This window comes from Nycticebus coucang, chromosome 4 (assembly GCF_027406575.1).
Source record: "Nycticebus coucang isolate mNycCou1 chromosome 4, mNycCou1.pri, whole genome shotgun sequence".
Taxonomy (NCBI): domain Eukaryota; kingdom Metazoa; phylum Chordata; class Mammalia; order Primates; family Lorisidae; genus Nycticebus; species Nycticebus coucang.
Window position 1 is genome coordinate 22,990,281 of NC_069783.1, and position 22,443 is coordinate 23,012,723.

Here is a 22,443-nt window from a genome sequence, read left to right on the forward strand (position 1 = left end):
GGAAGACAGTTTGGCAGTTTCTTATAAAACTAAGCATACTCTTACCATATGATCCAGCAATCATGCTCCTTGATGTTTACCCAAATGAGTTGAAAACTTATGTTCACACAAAAACCTGCACATGAATGTTTATAGCAGCTTTATTCATAATTGCCAAAACTTGGAAGCTATCAAGCCATGAAAAGACATTGCTGAGAAGAAGCCAATCTGAAAAGGCTACATGCTGAATGATTCCAACTATGTTCTGGAACGGGTGAAATCATGGAGATAGTAAAAAGATCAGTGTGTGCCAGGGGTTCGTTATCAGCGTTTGCTAAAGGCAGGGATGAATCTGGAGAGCACAGGGGATTTTCAGGTTTGTTGCTGTTCCGCTTGCTATTCTGGATTGGTGGATACATGTCATTATATGTTTGTCAAAACACAAAGAATGTACAATACAAAGAGTGAGCCCTAATGTAAACTGTGTACTTAAATTAATAATATGTGAGGTAAAAAGTAATAATATATGAATTTTGGCTTATTTCTAACAAATGTGTCACAGTAAGGCAATAATAAGAAAAACTGCCCAATCTAAAAAGTAGAAAAGGATTTTAAAAGACACTTCACAAAAGAAGATATGAAAATGGCCAATCAGCACATGAAAAGATGGTCAGTATTTTTAATCATCAAGAAAATGCAAATTAAACTAGTGTAATACCACTGCATACCACTAGAATGTCCATAATTCTTTTTTTAATCATAACTATACATTTATGGGGTACAGTGTGCTGATTTGGTATGCAATGTTGAATGCTTACATCAAACTGATTAACATAACCATCACCTCACTTATTTGTTGTGGTAAGACATTTATACTCTGTTCTTTTTTGTTTGTTTGTTTTGAGACAGAGTCTCACTGTGTCACCCTCAGTAGAGTGCCATGGTATCACAGCTTACAGCAACCTCCAACTTTTTGGCTTAAGCGATTCTCTTGCCTCAGCTTCCCAAGTAGCTGAGACTACAGGCGCCCACCACAATGCCCAGCTATATTTTGTTGTAGGTGTCGTTGCTGTTTAGCTGGCTAGGGCCAGGTTCAAACCCGCCACCCCTGGTGTATGTGGCTGGCACCATAACCACTGTGCTGTGGGTGCTGAGCCTCTACTCTTAATAGTTTTGAAATGTACCCTTGCATCGTGCACAATAGGTGAGGTCCCACCAAATACCCTCCCTCCCCGCTCTCATCCCTTCTTCCTCTTCCCTTCTTCTCTCTGGACTACAGTTGTGTTTTATCATTCATAAGAATGTGTAGGTGATTATACATTGGTCTCATAATAGTATTGAGTACATTGAATACTTTTTTTCTATTCTTGAGATACTTTACTAAAAAGAATATGTTTCAGTTCCATCCATGTCAACATAAAAGTTGTAAAGTCTCCATCCTTTTTTATGGCTGCATAGTATTCCATGGTATACATATACCACAATTTATTAATCCATTCATGGGTCAGTGGGCACTTAGGTTGCGTCTATGACTTGGCAATTGTGAATTGGGCTACAATAAACATTCTGGTTCAAATGTCTTTGTTGTAAAATGATTTTTTTTTTTGAGACAGTCTCACTCTGTTGCCCTCAGTAGAGTGCTATGAAGTCACAGCTCACAGCAACCTCCAGCTCTTGGGCTTAAACGATTCTCTTGCATCAGCCTCCTGAGCAGCTGGGACTACAGGCGCCTGCCAGAACACCCAGCTATTTGTTGTTGCAGTTGCACTGCTGTTTTAGCTGGATGGGGTGGGGTTTGAACCCGCCACCCTCGGTATATGGGGCCGGCACCCTACCCACTGAGCCATAGGCGCCACCCTGTTGTAAAATGATTTTTGATCATCTGGGTATATACCTACCTAGTAGAGGAATTGCAGGATTGAATGGTAGGTCTACTTTTAGTTCCTTGAGTATTCTCCAAACTTCTTTCCAAAAGGCTGTATTAGCTTGCATTCCCACCAGCAGTATAGAAGTATTCCCTTCTCTCCATATCCATGCCTATAATCTTAGCACTCTGGGAGGCCAAGGAGGAGGATCACTGGAGCTCAGGAACTCGCAACCAGCCTGAGCAAGAGTGAGACCCTGTCTCTACTAAAAATAGAAAAATGAACCAGGCATAATGACATGTGCTATACTATGGTCCCAGCTACTCAGCAGGCCAAGGCAGAAGGATCACTTGAACCCAGGAGTTTGAGGGTACAGTAAGCTGTGATGATGCCACTGCACTCTAACCTGGGCGACAGGCACAGAGCGCGAGGTCTGTCTCCAGAGCAACAATAACAAGGACATTTGCAGACATAAAAGGGCTTAAATTTGTATGGTATACAATACAATATTATGGTACACCTTTTTTAATGAAGGTCTTGGAGGGTTTGCTTCAGAAAATGGAGAAAAATCAAGAAAGAAAAAGGTACAAGGCCCAGGGGAAACAAAGGATCTGAAAAAAGTCTAGGAATGACAACTATTCCACAGCACTAGGGAATAATGAATGCACATTGAGCCAGCCCATGACAGTGATCAATTAATACATATTAATTTTAGAAATTACAAATAAGCATTATAAAAAGAAAAATAATCTTTAATCTCACTACTTAAAATGAACCAAAGGTATATATGTGTGTACGTGTGAGTATATATATGGCTATATCTCCTCCCAGGATTTTTTTCAGTTAATAAATACAAAATAGTTTATAAAAAATAATCACCTTGAACATACTATTTTAGAATATGCTTTTTTCTTTTCATTTGACCATACATTGTCAATGTCTATATCATAATTCATTAACCAATCTCTAAATTTCTGGAATTCAGGTTACTTATAATTTTTTCTAGTGTAAATAGTACAGAGACAATCATAAGGCTTTCCCAAAAAAAATCCTACAGAAAAACTTTCTGAAATGCATTTACTGTTTTCTTCAATTGTAGAACTTAATCCATCTCCTTTTTTCATTTGAGCTGTCATTATAAGTCTTGGTTATTATACTGTTAAATTGTATAGCTATATGCCCAAATTAACAATTGCAGAGCTTTGTCCATTTGCTAAATGACCTTCACTCTAATTTCTGTTCCTACCTCATGTGGAATGTATTTTATCTTTTGTTTACCCCTCTAATGTAGTGGTGATGACAGAGTTCCCACATAGAGCATACTCTAATGTGTTGAGACTGAAAAAGTGTTTAACCAAAGCTGTTGTATGAGTCTGGGTAATATCAACCTATGTGCAAACTTTTTAACATCAGATTGTCTTTGATTCAGAAACCTTTTCTCACTTTCTCATTTACTTTTTATTATATGGCCACATTCTAGTTTAAGTTTCCAAATAAGTGATCTTTGTTGTCACTAAAATAATATTTTATACAGGAAATCTCACCCTATAATATATTACTTCTGAAAAATTACTCATTTTATCCTCCATTGTGACAATGAATTCCTACCTTTTCTTTTTAAATCAGGATTACCTGAGCTGGAATTGGAAACAATTGATAACCAGTTTGGACAACCAGGAGCAGGTGATCAGATTCCGTGGACAAATAATACAGTGACAGCTGTAAATCAGAATAAACCAGAAGAGTAAGTAATGCATTTTGTATTTTATAAGGTATCAGATACCACCTTCTAAATAAAGCACTACTTTTCCCAAACTGAATACCAATCTGCACTGGTAGTTTGTGAGTTACTAATAGATGTAAATGTTCAATGAAAAAAGCTACAAGGAAAGACGCTGAGTTAAACAGATTTACTTACTGCATGACCACAGAGCTAGTGTACGTTGTAATCACCAAGAGATTCATGTAGTATTCAACTATTGATTTATATTTCACCTTTTCTTTTTTTTTGATTGACTACCATGATTTTTCTAGGACCGGTTAAGGAATTGACCTGTTGCCTTTTAATTATATAATTATTTAGTTCAGCATTTCTATTTCTTTGGAGCAAGAATGTACTTTTTACATTTCCTTTTAAAAAGGAAAGTACTTTTTACATCTACATAGTGTTCCATCTTGATTAGAATTTAATTTCTTTTTTTTTTTTTATTTTGGCCGGGGCTAGGTTTGAACCTGCCACCTCCGGCATATGGGACCGGCGCCCTACTCCTTGAGCCACAGGTGGCGCCCTAGTATTTAATTTCTTAATATACACATGCAGCTATATTCCATAACACAAAGTACATCTCATACATGGTAACCAAAGAACAACTAGATAATATTGAATGTGGTTTAGAGCTTTAACTATGAACTGTATTCCCATTTACCTTCCCAGAAGAAGAATCCTTATAATTTTATTTTACTTTATTTTTTTGAAACAGAATCTCACTTCATGCTCAGGGTAGAGTGCTGTGGCATCATCATTGCTCACAGCTACCTCCAAATCTTAGGCTTGAGCAATCCTCTTGCCTCAGCCTCCGGAGTCTCTGAGACTACAGGTGCCCTCCACAGCACATGCTAGTTTTTCTGTTTTCAATAGTGACTGGGTCTCACTTTTGCTCAAGCTGGTCTCGAACTCCTGAGCTTAAGCAGTCCACCTGCCTCAGACTCTCAGAGTGCTAGGATTACAGGCATGAGCCACTGGGCCCAGCCTAATTTTATTATTATATTAGTGTTATGAGTATTACTTTCTGTATATTTCTGTTTTATAGATCATTAGTATCAGTTAGCATTAGACTGCATATATTCTACATGTAACTAATGAATAATATGTTTTGTTGCTTAATGCCTACCATATTTCATTTGTCCAGTTTGATTTCTTTTGTAAATGGTAACCATGTCATATTATCAAGATGATTTGATCATCTTTGAAAATTAAGTGATACAATTATGTACTGTAAATTATGGTTCAGTTAATGGCAGCCATAAAATAGAATAAATTTGAATATAGGCTAAATGATTTTTTTCTTCATTTTGGGCTTACTTTTATTTTTTTACTTTTATTAAAAATTTTCTCCCTTTTCTAAACTATGGTTAATTTTCCAGGCTATTTCTTTAAGCTAATATGACGAATATGGAAACAAAGTTCAGTGATTATTGAAAAAATGAAAATATATTCAAGCCCTGTACCAAATATTCATTTAAGTTCTGCACATTAAGCATAGAAGATTTCATTGCCAAGCATCTCAGGAGAATTCTCTAGAATGCATGTATATATTTGCATTGTTAAGATTGAATAATTATTTGCTGTGTCAGTCTGAAACTTTATCTTTTGATCCTGCAGCCAGTGTATTAGTTCACAATTAGATGAGCTTCTCTGTCCACCAACAACAGTAGAAGGAAGAAATGATGAGAAGGCTCTTCTTGAACAGCTGGTATCCTTCCTCAGTGGCAAAGATGAAACGGAGCTAGCTGAACTAGACAGAGCTCTGGGAATTGACAAACTTGTTCAGGTATTTATAAAAGTCATCATTATTTACATGATGCATTCCTGAGAAGCTAAAAGGCGATTTTTAAGCAAAATTTTTTTAATATTGCTCCCACTGTGCTTTAGCCAACTTTTATAATTTATCCCTTATGAAATTATCAAATATATACATCTTTTAGACTGTGGGATGATAAAATCAATTTAGTGCCTCATGACCAGCATTTTTCAAATGAAGTAGAATAGTATAGAATACAAAGCATTAGAATGCACAGCCCATAAAAAGGGGAAGTTGGGGTGGTGCCTGTGGCTCAGTGAGCAGGGCGCCGGCCCCATATACGGATGGTGGTGGGTTCAAACCCAGCCCCGGCCAAACTGCAACCAAAAAATGGCCGGGTGTTGTGGCAGGCACCTGTAGTCCCAGCTACTGGGCAGGCTGAGGCAAGAGAATCACCTAAACCCAGGAGTGGGAAGTTGCTGTGAGCTGTGATGTCTTGGCACTCTACCAAGGGTGATAAAGTGAGACTCTGTCTCAAAAAAAAAAAAAAAAAAGTGGAGGGGGTTGTACTTCATGAAACTTGCCTCAGTTAAATGAGCAAACACACACATACAATAGGTTGCAATTTAAATTATATGTAGTATTTCTTACAGTAGGATAGTGAAAACATTTGAAAGCCATAACTATGGCCTTGTATGTCAGCTATGAATTTTTCCAAATAAAAGCATAAATTCTATAGTTGAGATAAAAAAAAAAGAATCTGCTTCTTATGGGAACCTATCAAGTACAAAGTTTATTGATTCTTAGGCTTTGTAGTGAAGTTATTTTCAAACTTTTTGGCTTGATTTTATTAATTTAAAAATTTTAACCATATTTTTATCTTTTTACTGATAGTTTAAATATCTCAGTTATACCCCATTTCAAAAGCAATTTTTATAAATGATTCGTGTAATTAGCAAACTTCTAAAGAGCATGAATTCGGAATGAGTATATTATGATGACACTTTCTAGTGATAACCTCCTCTCAGATCTTTTATATAAAAAAGCATGTCATTTACTGGCAGAAATTTACTTGTTTGGCTTCTTTTTTCACAGGGAGGTGGACTAGATGTATTATCAGAGAGATTTCCACCGCAACAAGCAACACCACCTTTGATGATGGAAGAAAGACCCAACCTTTATTCCCAGCCTTACTCTTCTCCTTCTCCTACTGCTAGTCTCCCCAGCCCTTTCCAAGGCATGGTCAGGCAGAAACCTTCCCTGGGGACTATGCCTGTCCAAGTAACACCTCCCCGAGGTGCTTTTTCACCTGGCATGGGCATGCAGCCCAGGCAAACCCTAAACAGACCCCCAGCTGCACCTAACCAACTTCGACTTCAACTACAACAGCGATTACAGGGACAACAGCAGGTGAGTGCTTTTATTCAGGAGTTGCTACTTTGCAAAGGTTTGTGCCAAATCTCTATAATAACATAACCCAATTGCTATAATAAAGTTCACTCCCAGAACCTTCTAAAAACCATCTTTGGTAGGACTGCAGTTTTCAGCGTTTTTGTCATCAGGGACAGCTAGCTTCCCTAGCTTGCCCGTCACTCATCTCCTATTGTGGAAACTGGTTCCTAACAGGCTACAGGGGTTGGGGACCAAAGTGCTAGGATAGGGATAAGGAACCTTTATTCAATTAAAGAGACTGCTTGCTCATAACAAAGCACTTTGAGACCTACAACTTAGAAGCAATTTAATTTTTACAAATTCTTTGTAATAAACATTATACAATTATTAAATTGTTAATAGTAGAGAGAAAGCTTAATTTACAAAGAACATCAAGAGATACTGTGATTATTGGAACAGTAAACAAAGTTTAGCCAGGCGCAGTAGCTCACACCTATAACCCCAGCACTCTGGGAGGCTGAGGCCAGTGATTGTCTAAGCTCAAGAGTTCAAGACTAGTCCAAGCCAAGAGCAGGACCATGTCTCTAAAAATAGCCAGGTGTTGTGGCAGGCGCCTGTAGTCTCAGCTACTCAGGAGGCTGAGGCAAGAGGATCGCTTGAGCCCAAGAGTTTGAGGTTTGCTGTGAGCTTTGATGCCTCGGCATTCTAAGAAGGGTGACAAAGTGAGACTCTGTCTCAAAAAAAAAAAAAAAAACAAAGTTTATTTTGTTTGAAGTTGGAGAGATTGACACCTAACGTTGTTAAATTAGGAGAATGAAGGAAAGGATATTTGGGGACCTGGGGATTGTGAGTGAGTTAAATCTTCTCTCTCATGACTGGAAACTAATAATACAGTGGCATAAATACTTGAGATTGTATAAGCTGCAGAGTGGAGGTAGTCATCAGGGACCACAGAAGCAAACGGTGAAAAGTGTCTGCTGCGGGAAATGGGGCCACAGCTGTGGATTGTTGCTTGTTATCAGTCCTTCTATACATTATATATATTGCTTTGGATTTTTAAAAACTGTCTAGAGAAATTCCCTGAAGGTTTATTCATTCAAAAGAAAGAGGAATGAGATAAATCATGTTATAAAGGCAGTATGACATAATAGTTAAGAGTCTGTTCTAGTTTTAAGCCCTAGTTCTAAACTTAGGTGGGTCACTTTAATCAAATGATTTACCCTGTTAAAGCTTCTACGTTCACATCTACGTATATAAAAAGAGTCTAATAAATAATTCCTTTACCTCACAGATGGTTGTATGGATTAAATGATATGAAACATAGAAAGCCCTTAGCATAATGCCTCTCATGTTATTAGCACTTAACATATACAAGCTATTATTACAAAATTACATTCAGTAAATATAACAGATGATATAAAATATGCTTCTATTCAGCTTAAAAAGAAGAAGATGGAGAAAGAGGAAGAGAAAGGGAGAGGTGACGGAGGAAAAAATTTTAAATGGTAAAATAACAAAGAAAGGAATAATTTTTAAAACAAAAGTTCAATGAACAAGGCCAGACCAAGTATCTAGGTCAGTTTGGTGCATAGATGGAAGGATGTTTCATACTCACTTCAGAAAACAGTCATTTTTGCTTCCATTTGCTCTTACTAAAGCATCTTATAGGCAGAGAAGCCCTGCAAAGGCTATAAGATGAAGATAAGGATGCAAATAGGTGAATGTTGCTGCTCTTTGCTTGCTTTAAATCTCATGAAAGCATATCCAAAGTGTGATGGCGTTGGTATCCTAAAAGAGTAAAGTATCCACCAAATTGAATACAACAGAATTTGGGGCTTACTATGTTTTTAAGCCCCCACGTATATCAATACACAAAAATGCTTCCGCTACCACATAGATAGTAACTCTGCTACCTAACAAGTCACTTGTCTAGCCCTGTTCTTTGTGCTCAGGGCCATAAATTCTTGCCGTTTCAGCAGTGGGTCACTCAGCTTCATCTGCACTGCAGAGACTAGGAGTTTTACATGTGTGTCCTGTTAAGGGCTATCCGTGAACAGGTCTGGCCAAGGCTTATCTCAGTCAGTGTCTCAGTTAAGACGCTTTTAACAACAGGGAAAGAAAAAAGATCAATTCAGAGTAGTAAAACTATAAAGAAAATAATTTGACTCAAATGTTAAGGTAGTCCAAATAGAGGCAGGTCCAGGTGTGCTAACTTCAGAGGTTCAGAATGTTATCAGGGACCTGCGTTCATTCTATTTGTTTACTGTGTAGTCCTTGGCATGTCATGGTTATAAATGCCACCTGCAAACAAAACTGTACCTACCAGGAGAAAAGGTACTGTTTTTTTCATATGCATCTCTTATCAAACTCTAGGGAACTTTCCAAAAGGTCTTCATCATACTCTATTCCAACCCCCAAAATAAAAAGAAAAATGAAAACCATAAGATTTCTCATGGCTGGCTAGCCAAAACTGAGTAGCAGGTACATTCATAGGTGAATGTACCAGTAGCTGGCCAGGATTGACTTAGAGTACTCATGGATTATCCCTGGAGTCATGTGATTTGGAATCATCAGCTGAATAAAATCCTATTCTGTCTTTTTTTTTGAGAGTACCATGGCATCATAGCTCACAGCAACCTTAGGCTCCTGGGTTCAAACAACTCTCTTGCCTCAGCCTCCCAAGTAGCTGGGACTATAGGCACCCACCGCAACACCCGGCGATACTTTTAGAGAGAGCGTCTCGCTCTTGTTGAGGTTGGTTTTGAACCTGTGAGCTCAGGCAATCCACCGTCTCAGCCACCCAAAGTGCTTGGGTTACAAGGTATGAGCCACTGCACCTGGCCCTATTCTGTCTTTAAGGGAGAAGGGGAGAGTAAACATCTGTAGGTTGGCAATAAAATAAATTTTTATTTTATAAAATCAAGAAGTGGAGATTTAAGTATATTATTTAAAGTCATATAGGTAAGCTCATTATTGGGATCAAATAGTAAACTGGTGTAGCATATTTACTCTTTCTCCTGCCTTAAACCCTATTAAATGTCAGTTTGTATATTTTAAGTGACCACATTTATATTGGTTTAAATTAAAAAAGAGAATACCATTAGCACATAGAAAACAAATATGAGAAGGAAATAAAATTATCATATGCAGATAATATAACTGCTTACATAGAAAATCCAAAGGAATCTGTAGGGAACTTAGAACAAATTGAGAATTTTACCAAGATTTTTAGATAAAAGAATAAGAAATAAAAATTAATGGCAATCCTTTTTATTAGCAACAACCTATTAGAAAATATAATTTCCAAATGTATTCACAATATGGAATTAGAAAATTAGAAATCATAATTAAAAGGTAAAAAGAAAATATAAATAAAATATATTCATGAATTTGAATAAATTATATTTTCTAATAGGTTGTTATTAAAACAGGTAACAGTTGTTCCAAAAGTAATCAGTAAATTCAGTGGAATTCCAACAAAATTGAAACGTGGAAATTTGACAAACAGATACTAAGTTTGTTTTAGGAGCGTCAGTGTAACCTTGAAGGAAAACGAGGGTATTACTTCCTCTACCAGATATCAGGATTTAAAACGAAGTTTTAGAAATTAAAATTGTAAAACTGTCATGCAGATAGACAGTTCTACCAATTGGAACATAAAAGCCCAGAAACACACCCAGTCATATATAGAAACTTGGTAATAGAGGTAGCAATCAATGGGGAGAAGACAGCCTCTATAATACATGCTAGTATTACATGTATTTTTGGCTATCCATTTGGCTGTCCATGATGAGGAAAAAATTAAATTAGATCCTTATCTCATACAGTTCATAAAAATAGGTGTTTTGATTATATGAATGTGAAAACGAGAGTATCTCTATGGTCTCTTAAAAAAGACAAAAAAATTAGTGCCAAAGAAGATGAAATATTTGGGAGTTTACCTAACAAAGGATGTGAAAGGTCTCTATAAAGAGAACTATGAAACGCTAAGAAAATAAATAGCTGAAGATGTTAACAAATGGAAAAATATACCATGCTCATGGCTGGGAAGAATCAACATTGTTAAAATATCCATACTACCCAAAGCAATATACAATTTTAATGTAATCCCTATTAAAGCTCCACTGTTATACTTTAAAGATCTTGAAAAAATAATACTTCATTTTATATAGAATCAGAAAAAACCTTGAATAGCCAAGACATTACTCAGAAATAAAAACAAAGCAGGAGGACTCACACTACCAGACCTCAGACTATACTGTAAATCGATAGTGATCAAAACAGCATGGTACTGGCACAAAAACAGAGAGGTAGATGTATGGAACAGAATAGAGAACCAAGAGATGAACCCAGCTACTTACCATTATTTGATCTTTGACAAGCCAATTAAAAACATTCAGTGGGGAAAAGATTCCCTATTTAACAAATGGTTCTGAGTGAACTGGCTGGCGACCTGTAGAAGACTGAAACTGGACCTACACCTTTCACCATTAACTAAGATAGACTCTCACTGGATTGAAGATTTAAACTTAAGACATGAAACTATAAAAATATTAGAAGAAAGTGCAGGGAAAACACTTGAAGAAATTGGCCTGGAAGAATATTTTATGAGGAGGACCCTGCGGGCAATTGAAGCAATACCAAAAATACATTACTGGGATCTGATCAAACTGAAAAGCTTCTGCACAGCCAAGAACACAGTAAGTAAAGCAAGCAGACAGCCCTCAGAATGGGAGAAGATATTTGCAGGTTATATCTCCGACAAAGGTTTAATAACCAGAATCCACAGAAAACTCAAACGTATTAGTAAGAAAAGAACAAGTGATCCCATCTCAGGGTGGGCAAAGGACTTGAAGAGACATGTGGCCTACAGACATATGAAAAAATGCTCATCATGCGTAATCATCAGAGAAATGCAAATCAAAACTACTTTGAGATATCATCTAACTCCAGTAAGATTAGCCCATATCACAAAATCCCAAGACCAGAGATATTGGTGTGGATGTGGAGAAAAGGGAACATTTCTACACTGCTGGTGGGAATGCAAACTAATATGTTCCTTTTGGGAAAATGTTTGGAGAACACACTTAGAGATCTAAACATAGACCTGCCATTTGATCCTACAATTCCTCTACTAGGTATATATCCAGAAGACAAAAAAATCACATAACAAAGAAATATGTACCAAAATGTTTATTGCAGCCCAATTCACAATTGCTAAGTCATGGTAGAAGCCCAAGTGCCCATCAACCCACGAATGGATTTACAAATTGTGGTATATGTACACCCTAGACATTATGCAGCCTTAAAGAAAGATGGAGACTTTTACCTCTTTCATGTTTACATGGATGGAGCTGGAACATACTCTTTTTAGCAAAGTATCTCAAGAATGGAAGAAAAAGTATCCAGTGTACTCAGCCGTACTATGAAACCAATTTATAGTTTTCATATGAAAGCTATAACCCAATTATATCCCAAGAATATGGGGAAAGGGGAGAGGGACAGGAGGGGAAGGAGAGGATAAGTGGAAGAAGGGTAATTGGTGGGACCACACCTATGGTGCATCTTACAAGGGTACATGTGAAATTTACTAAATGTAGAATACAAATGTCTTAACACAATAACTAAGAAAATGCTGTGAAGGCTATGTTAACCAGTTTGATGAAAATATTTCAAATTGTATATAAAACCAGCACATTGTACCCCATGACTACATTAATGTAGACAGCTATGATTTAATTTAAAAAAAAAAAAAAAAGGAAAAGGTTAAGGTTTGCATTAAAATTTAAAAATTGTAAAAGACACTCTAAACAAGTTAAAAGGCATAACAAAGACTCAAAGAACATGTTTGTAAACACATATAACAGGCAAAGGACTGGAATCCAAAATTTACCAAGCTTATAATCTGGCATTCATAATACACTGACCTCTTTGGCAGTTTAATATCATGTGTTTACTTGTTAGTCATGCCTCTCCCTCCCTCTTGGAAACACAGGAGACTGTAAGTATCTCACAGGCAAGAATTTAGCTCAGTGCCTAATGACTTGAGAAAGAAGGAAAAATACACAGATCATAGTTTGTTTCTTTTTAATGCCTTTTAAGAAGATCAGTTTAAAAACAGAGAAAAAATAAAAAATAGAGCACCTTGAAGGGCCAAGGTGGAGGATCACTTGAGGAATTTGAGGGTAACATGGTGAGACCCCATCTCTACAAAAAAGTCTTTCAAAAAATTAACGGGATATGGTGATGTGTACCTATAGCCCTAGCTATTCAGGTGACTGAGGTGGGAGAACTGCTTGAGCCCAAGAGTTTGAGGTTACGGTGAGCCATGATTGTACCACAGTACTCCAACCTTGGTGACAAAGCAGGACCGTATATCTAAAAATAAAAAATAAAAAAATACATAAATAGAAATGATATCTTGACCCTAAGTATATATTACTGGTTAGAATATGGTACACAAGGAAATAAAAAGATTCTAATGTTTTAAATTCACTTACACAGTTATAAATAAATTCTCAGCTGAGAGGATAAAAAACTACTTTGTCATATATAATGTGTACTTTTTGCTCAGATTTCTGAGGGAAAATAAGGCTGAGCATGATGCATGAGTAGTGCTAATTCTGTTTCTATATAAATGTTTTTCATTCTTTTATTTATGCTTATGTGTTAAAAGTGTAACTCTATGTTAAACAATAAATGCTAAAATTTCTCTGTAATACAAAAGACAAGTACCCAAATACAACAAATAAAAATTTGGATTAAAAAATTAAAAAGAAAGATTTCTTTTTTCCTGAAAGTTTTGGGGGGAAAATGGGTGTGCATTATACATGACAAAATCTGTAGTATAGCTGCATTGATTGAGACTTACAAAACAGTAAAATGAAGGAGGGAGCTGGTGATTAAGAAGTAGCACAGTTCATAAGCATTTAAGTTTAGTGTCTGCTTAAACCTCAGATGAGCAAAGACCCAAGAAGTAAATCCACAATAGTAATAAAGGACTTTAAAGTTCTATTTTGGGGAAAAAGACAATAGCAAAGATAAGGCTGCTTATAGAAAATAGTGTGATATTGGGTGATAAAAGATACAATTATTCTACTCCAGTTTTGTTTTTGTTTTCTGTAGCAAGGACCATGATCTCCATACTATCAAGGAATAATAATATTAAAAGAGAGTAACAATCAAGACAGAAGTATGGTATGCTTAGCTATCTTCAAATAAGTTGAGATATGATATGTTTTAGGGTACTGAAGAAAGATACGGATCTAGTATAAGTACCACCATTGGTAATGTTTTATGTATTGTAGAGAATAGATGTGACCAGAAAATAGAACTAGGTTCAAATTACAGATAATACAGGGAAACAGTTTTACCTCCAGATTTCTGGCAATGTAAACCACCTGATTGGCTCGGCACCTGTGCCTCAAGTGGCTAAGGCGCCAGCCATATACACCTGAGCTGGCCGGTTCAAATCCAGCCCAGGCCCACCAAACAACAAAGCTGGTGCAACCAAAAAATAGCTGGGCATTGTGGCGGCGCCTGTAGTCCCAGCTACTTGGGAGGCAGAGGCAGGAGAATCGCTTGAGGCCAGGAGTTGGAGGTTGCTGTGAGCTGTGACGCCACAGCACTCTACCCAAGGCAGCAGCTTGAGGCTCTGTCTCAAAATAAAAAAAAAAAAAAGAAAACCGCCTGATTAGAGAATAAGCTTCTTTAAAGGATATTTTCTTCTTGCCAAGAGTTTCTACAGTAGCTAGTTCAGGGTTTCTCAGCCTCGGTGCTTTAACATTTGGGGCTGGATAATTCTTGTTATGGGCGAGACATCCTGGTCATTGAGGATGTTTAGCAACATTACTAGTCTTCTGCCCACTAGATGCTAGTAGCACCCCTTCTCTTAGTTGTACCAACCAAAAATGACTTCATTCATCCCTTATGGTGCAGAATCAATCCTAGTTGAAAACCTCTGGGCTAGATTAATTATCTTTTTTTTTTTTTTGGCTAGGGCTGGGTTTGAACCTGCTACCTCTGGCATATGGGGCTCACCCATATGAGCCACAGGCACCACCCTAGATTAATTATCTTTTATGTTTACTATAAGAACTTTTTGGTAAGGCATTGGGAAAAATCCACTCAGACAGTCAAGGTGACAGCCAGCTACAGCTGTGTATCTGTTCTATATGTATAGGCTGGATTTGTATTCTTCCACTTGTCATAAACCTTAAATTTCATTTTGTACTACAGGAAGCCTTGTGACCTGGCCTTTATAGGCTTTTGAATTTGTGTCCCCAGCTCTAAGGATTTACAACTTTTCTCTTCATGTTCCCCAGCTCTCCAAAAGTTAAGGTTTCTGAGGAGGTAGAGGTGTACTGATCCTTTTGGGGAAGGTATCGTTGGAAGAGATGGAACTTGTCCTGCTTGTTGAAAAATAGATAGAATTCTGATAATTGAAGAAAAGAAGCAAATCAGAGTGGGACAAGTGGAAGCAGCGTTAGTCATGTGGTACACTAGATAGTCAAGGGAGGACAAAATAAACAAGAGTTAATTCAAAGGCAGAAATAGACTAAGTTTTCAATAATAGAAAGTACTTACAGACTTCTGGTACTTAGAGTGATTACTTCTACTTCTAAAAACTAACCTCTTACTAGTTCTAAAGCATCTTTCCTCCATTGTCACCCATTTCAGTATCATGTTATTTCACAATTCAAAGAGTATATAAAGGTGTAAGTGTGGGATCCCAACTTGCAGTTTTACTACTCTTCATCATTAAATGTCAGTGTGTTTTCACCTGCCCTCATTGCCTCCTTTCCTGTTTGCATACTTTCCTCCTGCCTCAGGTTAACTCTGCCATCCTCCTTGCCATCTCACATGCTCATCCTTCAAGACTCCACTGAGCTCCCCTGTGCTCCTGTCCCCTGACTTCCTTCCTGTCCCTAGGCTTCCTTAGCTGTGTCCTCTGTGCTCCTGTAGGTGTCTCTGTATGTGTAGGTGGAGCTCTTGTGCATTGCACTGCGCCTGCTGTGCTCCTGTAGGTGTCTCTGTATGTGTAGGTGGAGCTCTTGTGCATTGCACTGTGCCCCGCTGTGCTCCTGTAGGTGTCTCCGTATGTGTAGGTGGAGCTCTTGTGCATTGCACTGCGCCCTCTGTGCTCCTGTAGGTGTCTCTGTATGTGTAGGTGGAGCCCTTGTGCATTGCACTGCCCTGGGTTGGCCTCTGTCCCAGTAGGGAACTCCCAGAAGACAGGAATTTGCTTACCTTTCTAGCTTCCAAACTTTGTATACTATCTTGAATATAGTGAGTTTTTCAAGAAATCTTTATGATTTAAATTTATGTCCATTATTTATTTAAATTTACATCCATGGTCTTTAAGTTTAAGAAGTTTTAACCACACAAAAGGAATGGAAGGTAAAAAAATTAAAAAAGAAGTATATAGGTTTTGGTACTTACGAGTACCTTTGACTTGTAAAACTACAATGTTGGTGTCTTTATTTTTGAAATGATTCAGAATGTTTTATCTTATTCCACAATACCTTAAAGTTATAATTTTAATGTTGACATTATATTGAGCTTTTCCCCAAAATTGGTTTGTTTTCTCATCTAATGGCAATCGAAAATCACATGAAACCAGAATTGAGAGTTGAACTATTTGGCAACAAAACATTTAATCACTGTTCATGCACTTTCATAAAACTTTCATAAGCTTTCTAGTTTATGTATAGTATATTAAAATACTACAGTACATAAACACATTAATGTGCTTACATATATTTAATAATTTATGTTGTAAAATACCATATAAACATAAAATAATACGAATTTTTTTTTTGAGACAGAGTCTCACTATGTTGCCTGTGGTAGAATGCCATCGTGTCATGTCATAGCTCACAGCAGCCTCCACCTCCTGAGCTCAAGTGATCCTTTTGTCTCAGCCTCCCAAATAGCTGGGACTATAGGCACATGTCACAATAACCGGCTGGTTATTTTTAGATATGGAGTTTAACTCTTGCTCAGGCTGGTCTTGAGCTCCTGACCTCCAGCAATCTACCCATCTCAGCCTCCCAGAGTGCTAGAGATGAGTACTAGCAGGGACAAGTGCTAGCATAAGCCACCATACCCAGCCAGTGTCAATATTACTGTTATTATTCTCTCTCTGAACAGTTTATTTATATCTAATTATTGAGGAAGAATTTTTTGAGCTGTAGATTGTTTACAATAAAATCTCACTACCATGGATACTTGTTCATTATCAAATAACCTTAGGGCATAACTACAACCTTGAACTCTAAGCCTGGTCTGGAGGCTGATTCTTCTAAACCAGTGTTCCACAGAAGATTGTTCTGGGAGATGGATGGTAATGGTTTTATGTTGGGGAAAAAAAAAGCTTTATGATACACGTAAATATAATAAATTGCATTAGGCTATCCCCATCTTGGATGTCCACAGTGTGCTTTGACCAATTAAAGGCTCATAATTATTGCAGTAAATAAATCTGTTTCACCTTGTATAACCCATCATTTCCAATACTTCATACAGCACAGCCTGCTATTTTCCTGGCACATCTATTAATATCCTACAGAACAATGTTCTTTAGAACACCAATTTGGGAAATGCTGGTCCAAAGTAATTACTTCTAGTTTAATAAATAATCCATTTTCTCAGACCATTTGTCTCTTACATAATTCTCTCTAGCTAATGAAATCATACTGGACTCTTCCCAAATAGGAACCTACCAGACAAAGTATTGCCAAATGAGAGCACCCTCTACATACCTCAACTTCCCGTTCATCTTCCAGACCTTTATAGAATGTGTCCTTACTGTATACTTTTTAACTCACAATATTTTAAGACTCAGAACTGATTTTTCATCCATTATTGCACTTATCTGAAATAACTATTAACATGTTTTTAAAAGTACAATAAATAAATGTGTTATAATGTACACATACATATATACATCTTATAAATGTGGATATTCTTCTTATAAATGTTCTGCCATATTTAGTGTTCTGAAGGCAATAAATATTTGGTAAATGTTAAGAATTACCAGCCTTTTGGCAAATAAATGTGGGAAATAATCTTACTAAACCTGCCACACTAAAACTTCTTAGTAGTCAACAGAAAATCTGTGTTTACTGTATACAGCTGGGGCTATGTTGGTGTGTAGAAATATGTTATCTCATTGTTGCCATTTTTCTCTAGTTGATACACCAGAATCGGCAAGCTATCTTAAATCAGTTTGCAGCAACTGCTCCTGTTGGCATAAACATGAGATCAGGCATGCAGCAGCAAATTACACCCCAGGTAATGTGAGAAAAACAGATATTGTTAGTACTTCTCTAACCCAAGCAGTATTTCTTGAAGTGTTAACTTCAGGTCTTTGAAATGGTCTGTGAACTGATCTTTTAATCATGTTTATAGTGTAGTTTTCTTCTAGAATGAATTAATAATGTACTTGTGATACCTCTTGCTGATATTTGATCTAAAGCCAAGGGTTCTCTGTTTTGTTTCATCGTTGTAGTTGTCATTGTTATTGGATACCTGATGACTAAGTAGAGAGCTCTGACTGCTGGACTGAATAGCACTAGTAATAAGATGCCTCCACTATGACCCGAAAGCTGATCAAAACCCGGTCTTACTGCTAAGCTGTCTTAACTGTTTTGTGTACTTTACTTAATCTAAACATCAGTGTCTTCTGGCTTTCATTTACTTTTAAAATCCTTATATATAGACCCAGAGCTGTTGGAACTTTAAACATAAGAAGAAGTGAATGTTACCTAGTACACACTCCCTACTTTATTTTTGCTTCAACTGCTTATTAATGTTTTCATAACCAAGTTGATTAAAAATGTGGCAGATAAGGGATTTTTAAGAAGGTTTAAACGAAGCTCTTCTTTTTGCCAAAAAATAGACCTAAATGGATTTGGGGCAAATTCAGGAAGCCAATACCGATCAAAGGGATAAACACAGCTATGCATTGCTTAAAGACTCGGATACTTCTAAGAAATGTGTCATTAGGTGACTTTATAGTTGTGCAAACATATGGAGTTCACTTACAAAAACCTAGATGGTACAGCCTACTATATACCTAAACTATCTGGTGTAGCCTATTACTCCCAGGCTACGTACCTAGGCAGCATGTTACTGTACTGAATACTGTAGGCAGTGGTAACACAGTGGTATTTGTGTATCTAAACATATCTAAGTGTAGAAGAGGTACAGTAAAGATACCATACTGTAATCTATGGTGCCACCATTGTATATGCAGTCAGTCATTGACCCAAATGTCATTATATGACACAGTAACAGAAGCTGCTGGTAAGCAGCAGCTATTGGCATCTTTATGGGTCAAGATTTGGGTTTCTCAGTCTTACACATCTCAGTGTTAGCTCATTTAGGGGTAATTTGGTTGTCAGGAAATAAGACCCTACTTTTGGAATTCATGTAAAGATGGTTTTTATCATAAAGTATCACTGACTTTATCATAAAGTCATATTTCACAGTTTCTTCCAGATTGAAATGTTTCTACTTGACAAGTTTAATTTTAATAGACCTGTATGCTTTAACCAGATCCTCAATCTGAATTGGCATTTTCCGAATAAGGCTTCATTGACATCACATGTTGGTTTGCATGTTAAACTGAAAAGGGATTTCAACCTAATTTTAGCACTTTCTTCCTCATCTATAGTAGTACAGCTATTTAACCTCTTATGCTAATGCCTAGAGTAGTCTTACACTGCAATAATGATATAAAATAGCTGTTTCCATTTATTTCTTATTACTATTTTATTTAGTCTTATCATTTACTATTTAGTTCATTATTTTCCTTTTTTAATTTTTTATTTTTAATTATATGGGTACATAATAGTTGTATATATTTGTAGGGTACATGTGATGTTTCAATACTGGCATACAAGATATATTAATCAAGGTAAGTGGGGTATCCATCACCTCAGGAATTTATTATGTATTTGTGTTATGAACATTCCAATTTTATTCTTTTAGTTATTTTAAAGTACACCTTAAACTTAATTATTGTAGATTATAGACACTTTGTTGTCCTATCAAATATTGTTCAGTCTAACTGTATTTTTGCACTCATTAAACATTTCCACTTTATGCTTCTTTCCCCATTACCCTTCATAGCCTTTGGTAATGACCAATTATTTTCTTTTTAAGTGATAATTTTTTAGGCATTGGATCTTGGATTTCTAATTTTTTTTTTTTTGTAATGGCATTTGTAAGTTTTTTCTAATTGTAAAGGTAGTGCATGTTCATTTTAAATAATTTGGTAAATAGAGAAAAGTATAATGAAGAAATTAAAATTGCCTAATAATCACATTTTATTCATTTAAATAAAGTAGGGGTAATTATCTCAGTAAGAAAAGGGAATTAAGTGTCTTTATTTAAAAACAATAAATTCTTTGGAATTGAAAAAAAAGTTTCCTAACAATCTAATGTCAGATAGAATAGAAATCATCAAGCACATTTGCTTCCACTTTGTGGTTTTAAGAAAATTTGCATTTAACCAGTAATAATAGTCAGATATTGTTTTAGCATTTCTCAGCTAGTTTTAATGTATAAAGTACTTAATTCATTTTTTTCCCTGTGATTACTACTTAAGAGGTTTTTGTTTCTCTTATACACTGATAATTGGTACATATTCTATTGCCCCAAGATAGTAGACTTTATCCTACAAGCTTTCCAAAATAGGTAGTAATTATAATAATTTTAATAAGTAAAGGATTTTTTTCTATCCTTTGCAGCCACCCTTGAACGCTCAAATGTTGGCACAGCGTCAGCGGGAGTTGTACAGTCAACAGCACCGACAAAGGCAGCTAATACAGCAGCAAAGAGCCATGCTCATGAGGCAGCAAAGCTTTGGGAACAATCTTCCCCCTTCATCTGGACTGCCAGTTCAAATGGGGAACCCCCGTCTTCCTCAGGGTGCTCCACAGCAATTCCCCTATCCACCGAACTATGGTACAAATCCAGGAACCCCACCGGCTTCTACCAGCCCATTTTCACAACTAGCAGGAAATCCTGAGGCATCTCTGGCCAACCGCAACAGCATGGTGAACAGAGGCATGACAGGAAACATGGGAGGACAGTTTGGCACTGGAATCAATCCTCAGATGCAACAGAACGTCTTCCAGTATCCAGGATCAGGTATGAGGGTCACAACTTTATATTGCTCTTATAAATAATACATACAGGCTTGGTCTGTCTACATATTCATTGGGTTCACTGGCATTGATGTAGAAAGCTGGAGAGGGAAGACACTGACATGGGAGTCAGGACTGAGCTCTTGCCACTAAATGGTTGATGGTTTTCAGCTTACCTCCCTTTCATAGCTGAGATTATTAAAATTAGAGGTCCATTAAAATTAGAGAATCCATAAGGACCTATCTAACTCTAAAATTTTTAACATTTTCTATACAAAGTACATTCTCTTATTTTTTTACTTTCTCTTGTGGATCTCTGTGAGGATCTAATGAATGTCCTTCCTAGACAATGGGGTTGAGTATGTTAATTAAAAATTCGCATGTTGTGTTTTCATTGTGTGGGAAGTTTTGGTTTTGATAGTTCACATAAGGATAATCAGGCTCTATACAGTATCTCAGACTTCTCACTGGTACCACCACTTGTGGCTTCTGCAATTGCAGCTTCCTCTGGGTTATCAGAGGAAGTCACCTTTGTGGCTTCCAAACGTTTTTTCTTTTTAGTTTTTAATTTTCATTATCTATCTTCTATTCTCATTGTTCTAGGCGATATCTTTTTTTATTTCTTTTCAATCACTTTAAGCTTCTAATAGATAGTGGCAGTAATACACATTTGATTCATCCACATGTTTAATCAAATTTCTATGCAAAATTAATGACCAATTCTTAAAAAAAATTGGAATAAATCCTTTGATTATATAAATGAAAGAAAAAAGTAAATTTTTAGGCTACTTAAAAGTGAATTTCAGTGAGATAGGTGCTAGTTGACTTGAATAAAATGTCAAAGTTACATAAAGTTTTTTGGGTTTTTTGGTTTTTTTTTTGAAACAGAGTCTCACTATGTCACCCTCAGTAGGATGCTGTGGCTTCACAGCTCACAGCAATGTCTAACTCTTGGGCTTAAGCAATTCTCTTGCCTTGGCCTCCCAAGTACACATAGAGATTTTTGACATGGCATTATGCTTATCGCTTTGCCAGCCAAATCAATTCAGAGTTTCCATTCTGATGGCAGCAAGTACTAAAATGTTCAGGGTATTAAATTAAGATTGTCATCAGAGGGCGGCGCCTGTGGCTCAGTCGGTAAGGCGCCGGCCCCATATACCGAGGGTGGCGGGTTCAAACCCGGCCCCGGCCAAACTGCAACCAAAAAATAGCTGAGCGTTGTGGCGGGCGCCTGTAGTCCCAGCTGCTCGGAAGGCTAAGGCAAGAGAATCGCTTAAGCCCAGGAGTTGGAGGTTGCTGTGAGCTGTGTGAGGCCACGGCACTCTACCGAGGGCCATAAAGTGAGACTCTGTCTCTACAAAAAAAAATTAAATTAAAAAAAAAATAAGATTGTCATCAGAGAGCACCAGAACTCTCTAAAACATTTTACTCAAAATTATGCCATGTTAGTTTCTTTGTCCTCAAGACAATGTCCTCTTTGGCTGGTGTGTATATGCCACTGACACTTATCTATGTGGGAAAGAGAAGGAT

The 22,443-nt window shown here is 36.9% G+C and overlaps 1 protein-coding gene across 10 annotated transcripts in view; it reads left to right on the forward strand.

Annotated features, from left to right (window-relative positions):
- NCOA1 (nuclear receptor coactivator 1) overlaps nt 1-22,443 on the forward strand; it is a 246,921-nt gene that overhangs the window by 195,878 nt on the left and 28,600 nt on the right. For all 10 annotated transcript variants that reach the window (XM_053587813.1, XM_053587812.1, XM_053587819.1 and 7 more), the window contains 5 exons: nt 3,471-3,588; nt 5,227-5,395; nt 6,461-6,775; nt 17,951-18,052; nt 20,515-20,917. In XM_053587813.1, the coding sequence (XP_053443788.1) occupies nt 3,471-3,588; nt 5,227-5,395; nt 6,461-6,775; nt 17,951-18,052; nt 20,515-20,917 (1,107 nt within the window). The remainder of the gene's footprint in view (nt 1-3,470; nt 3,589-5,226; nt 5,396-6,460; nt 6,776-17,950; nt 18,053-20,514; nt 20,918-22,443) is intronic.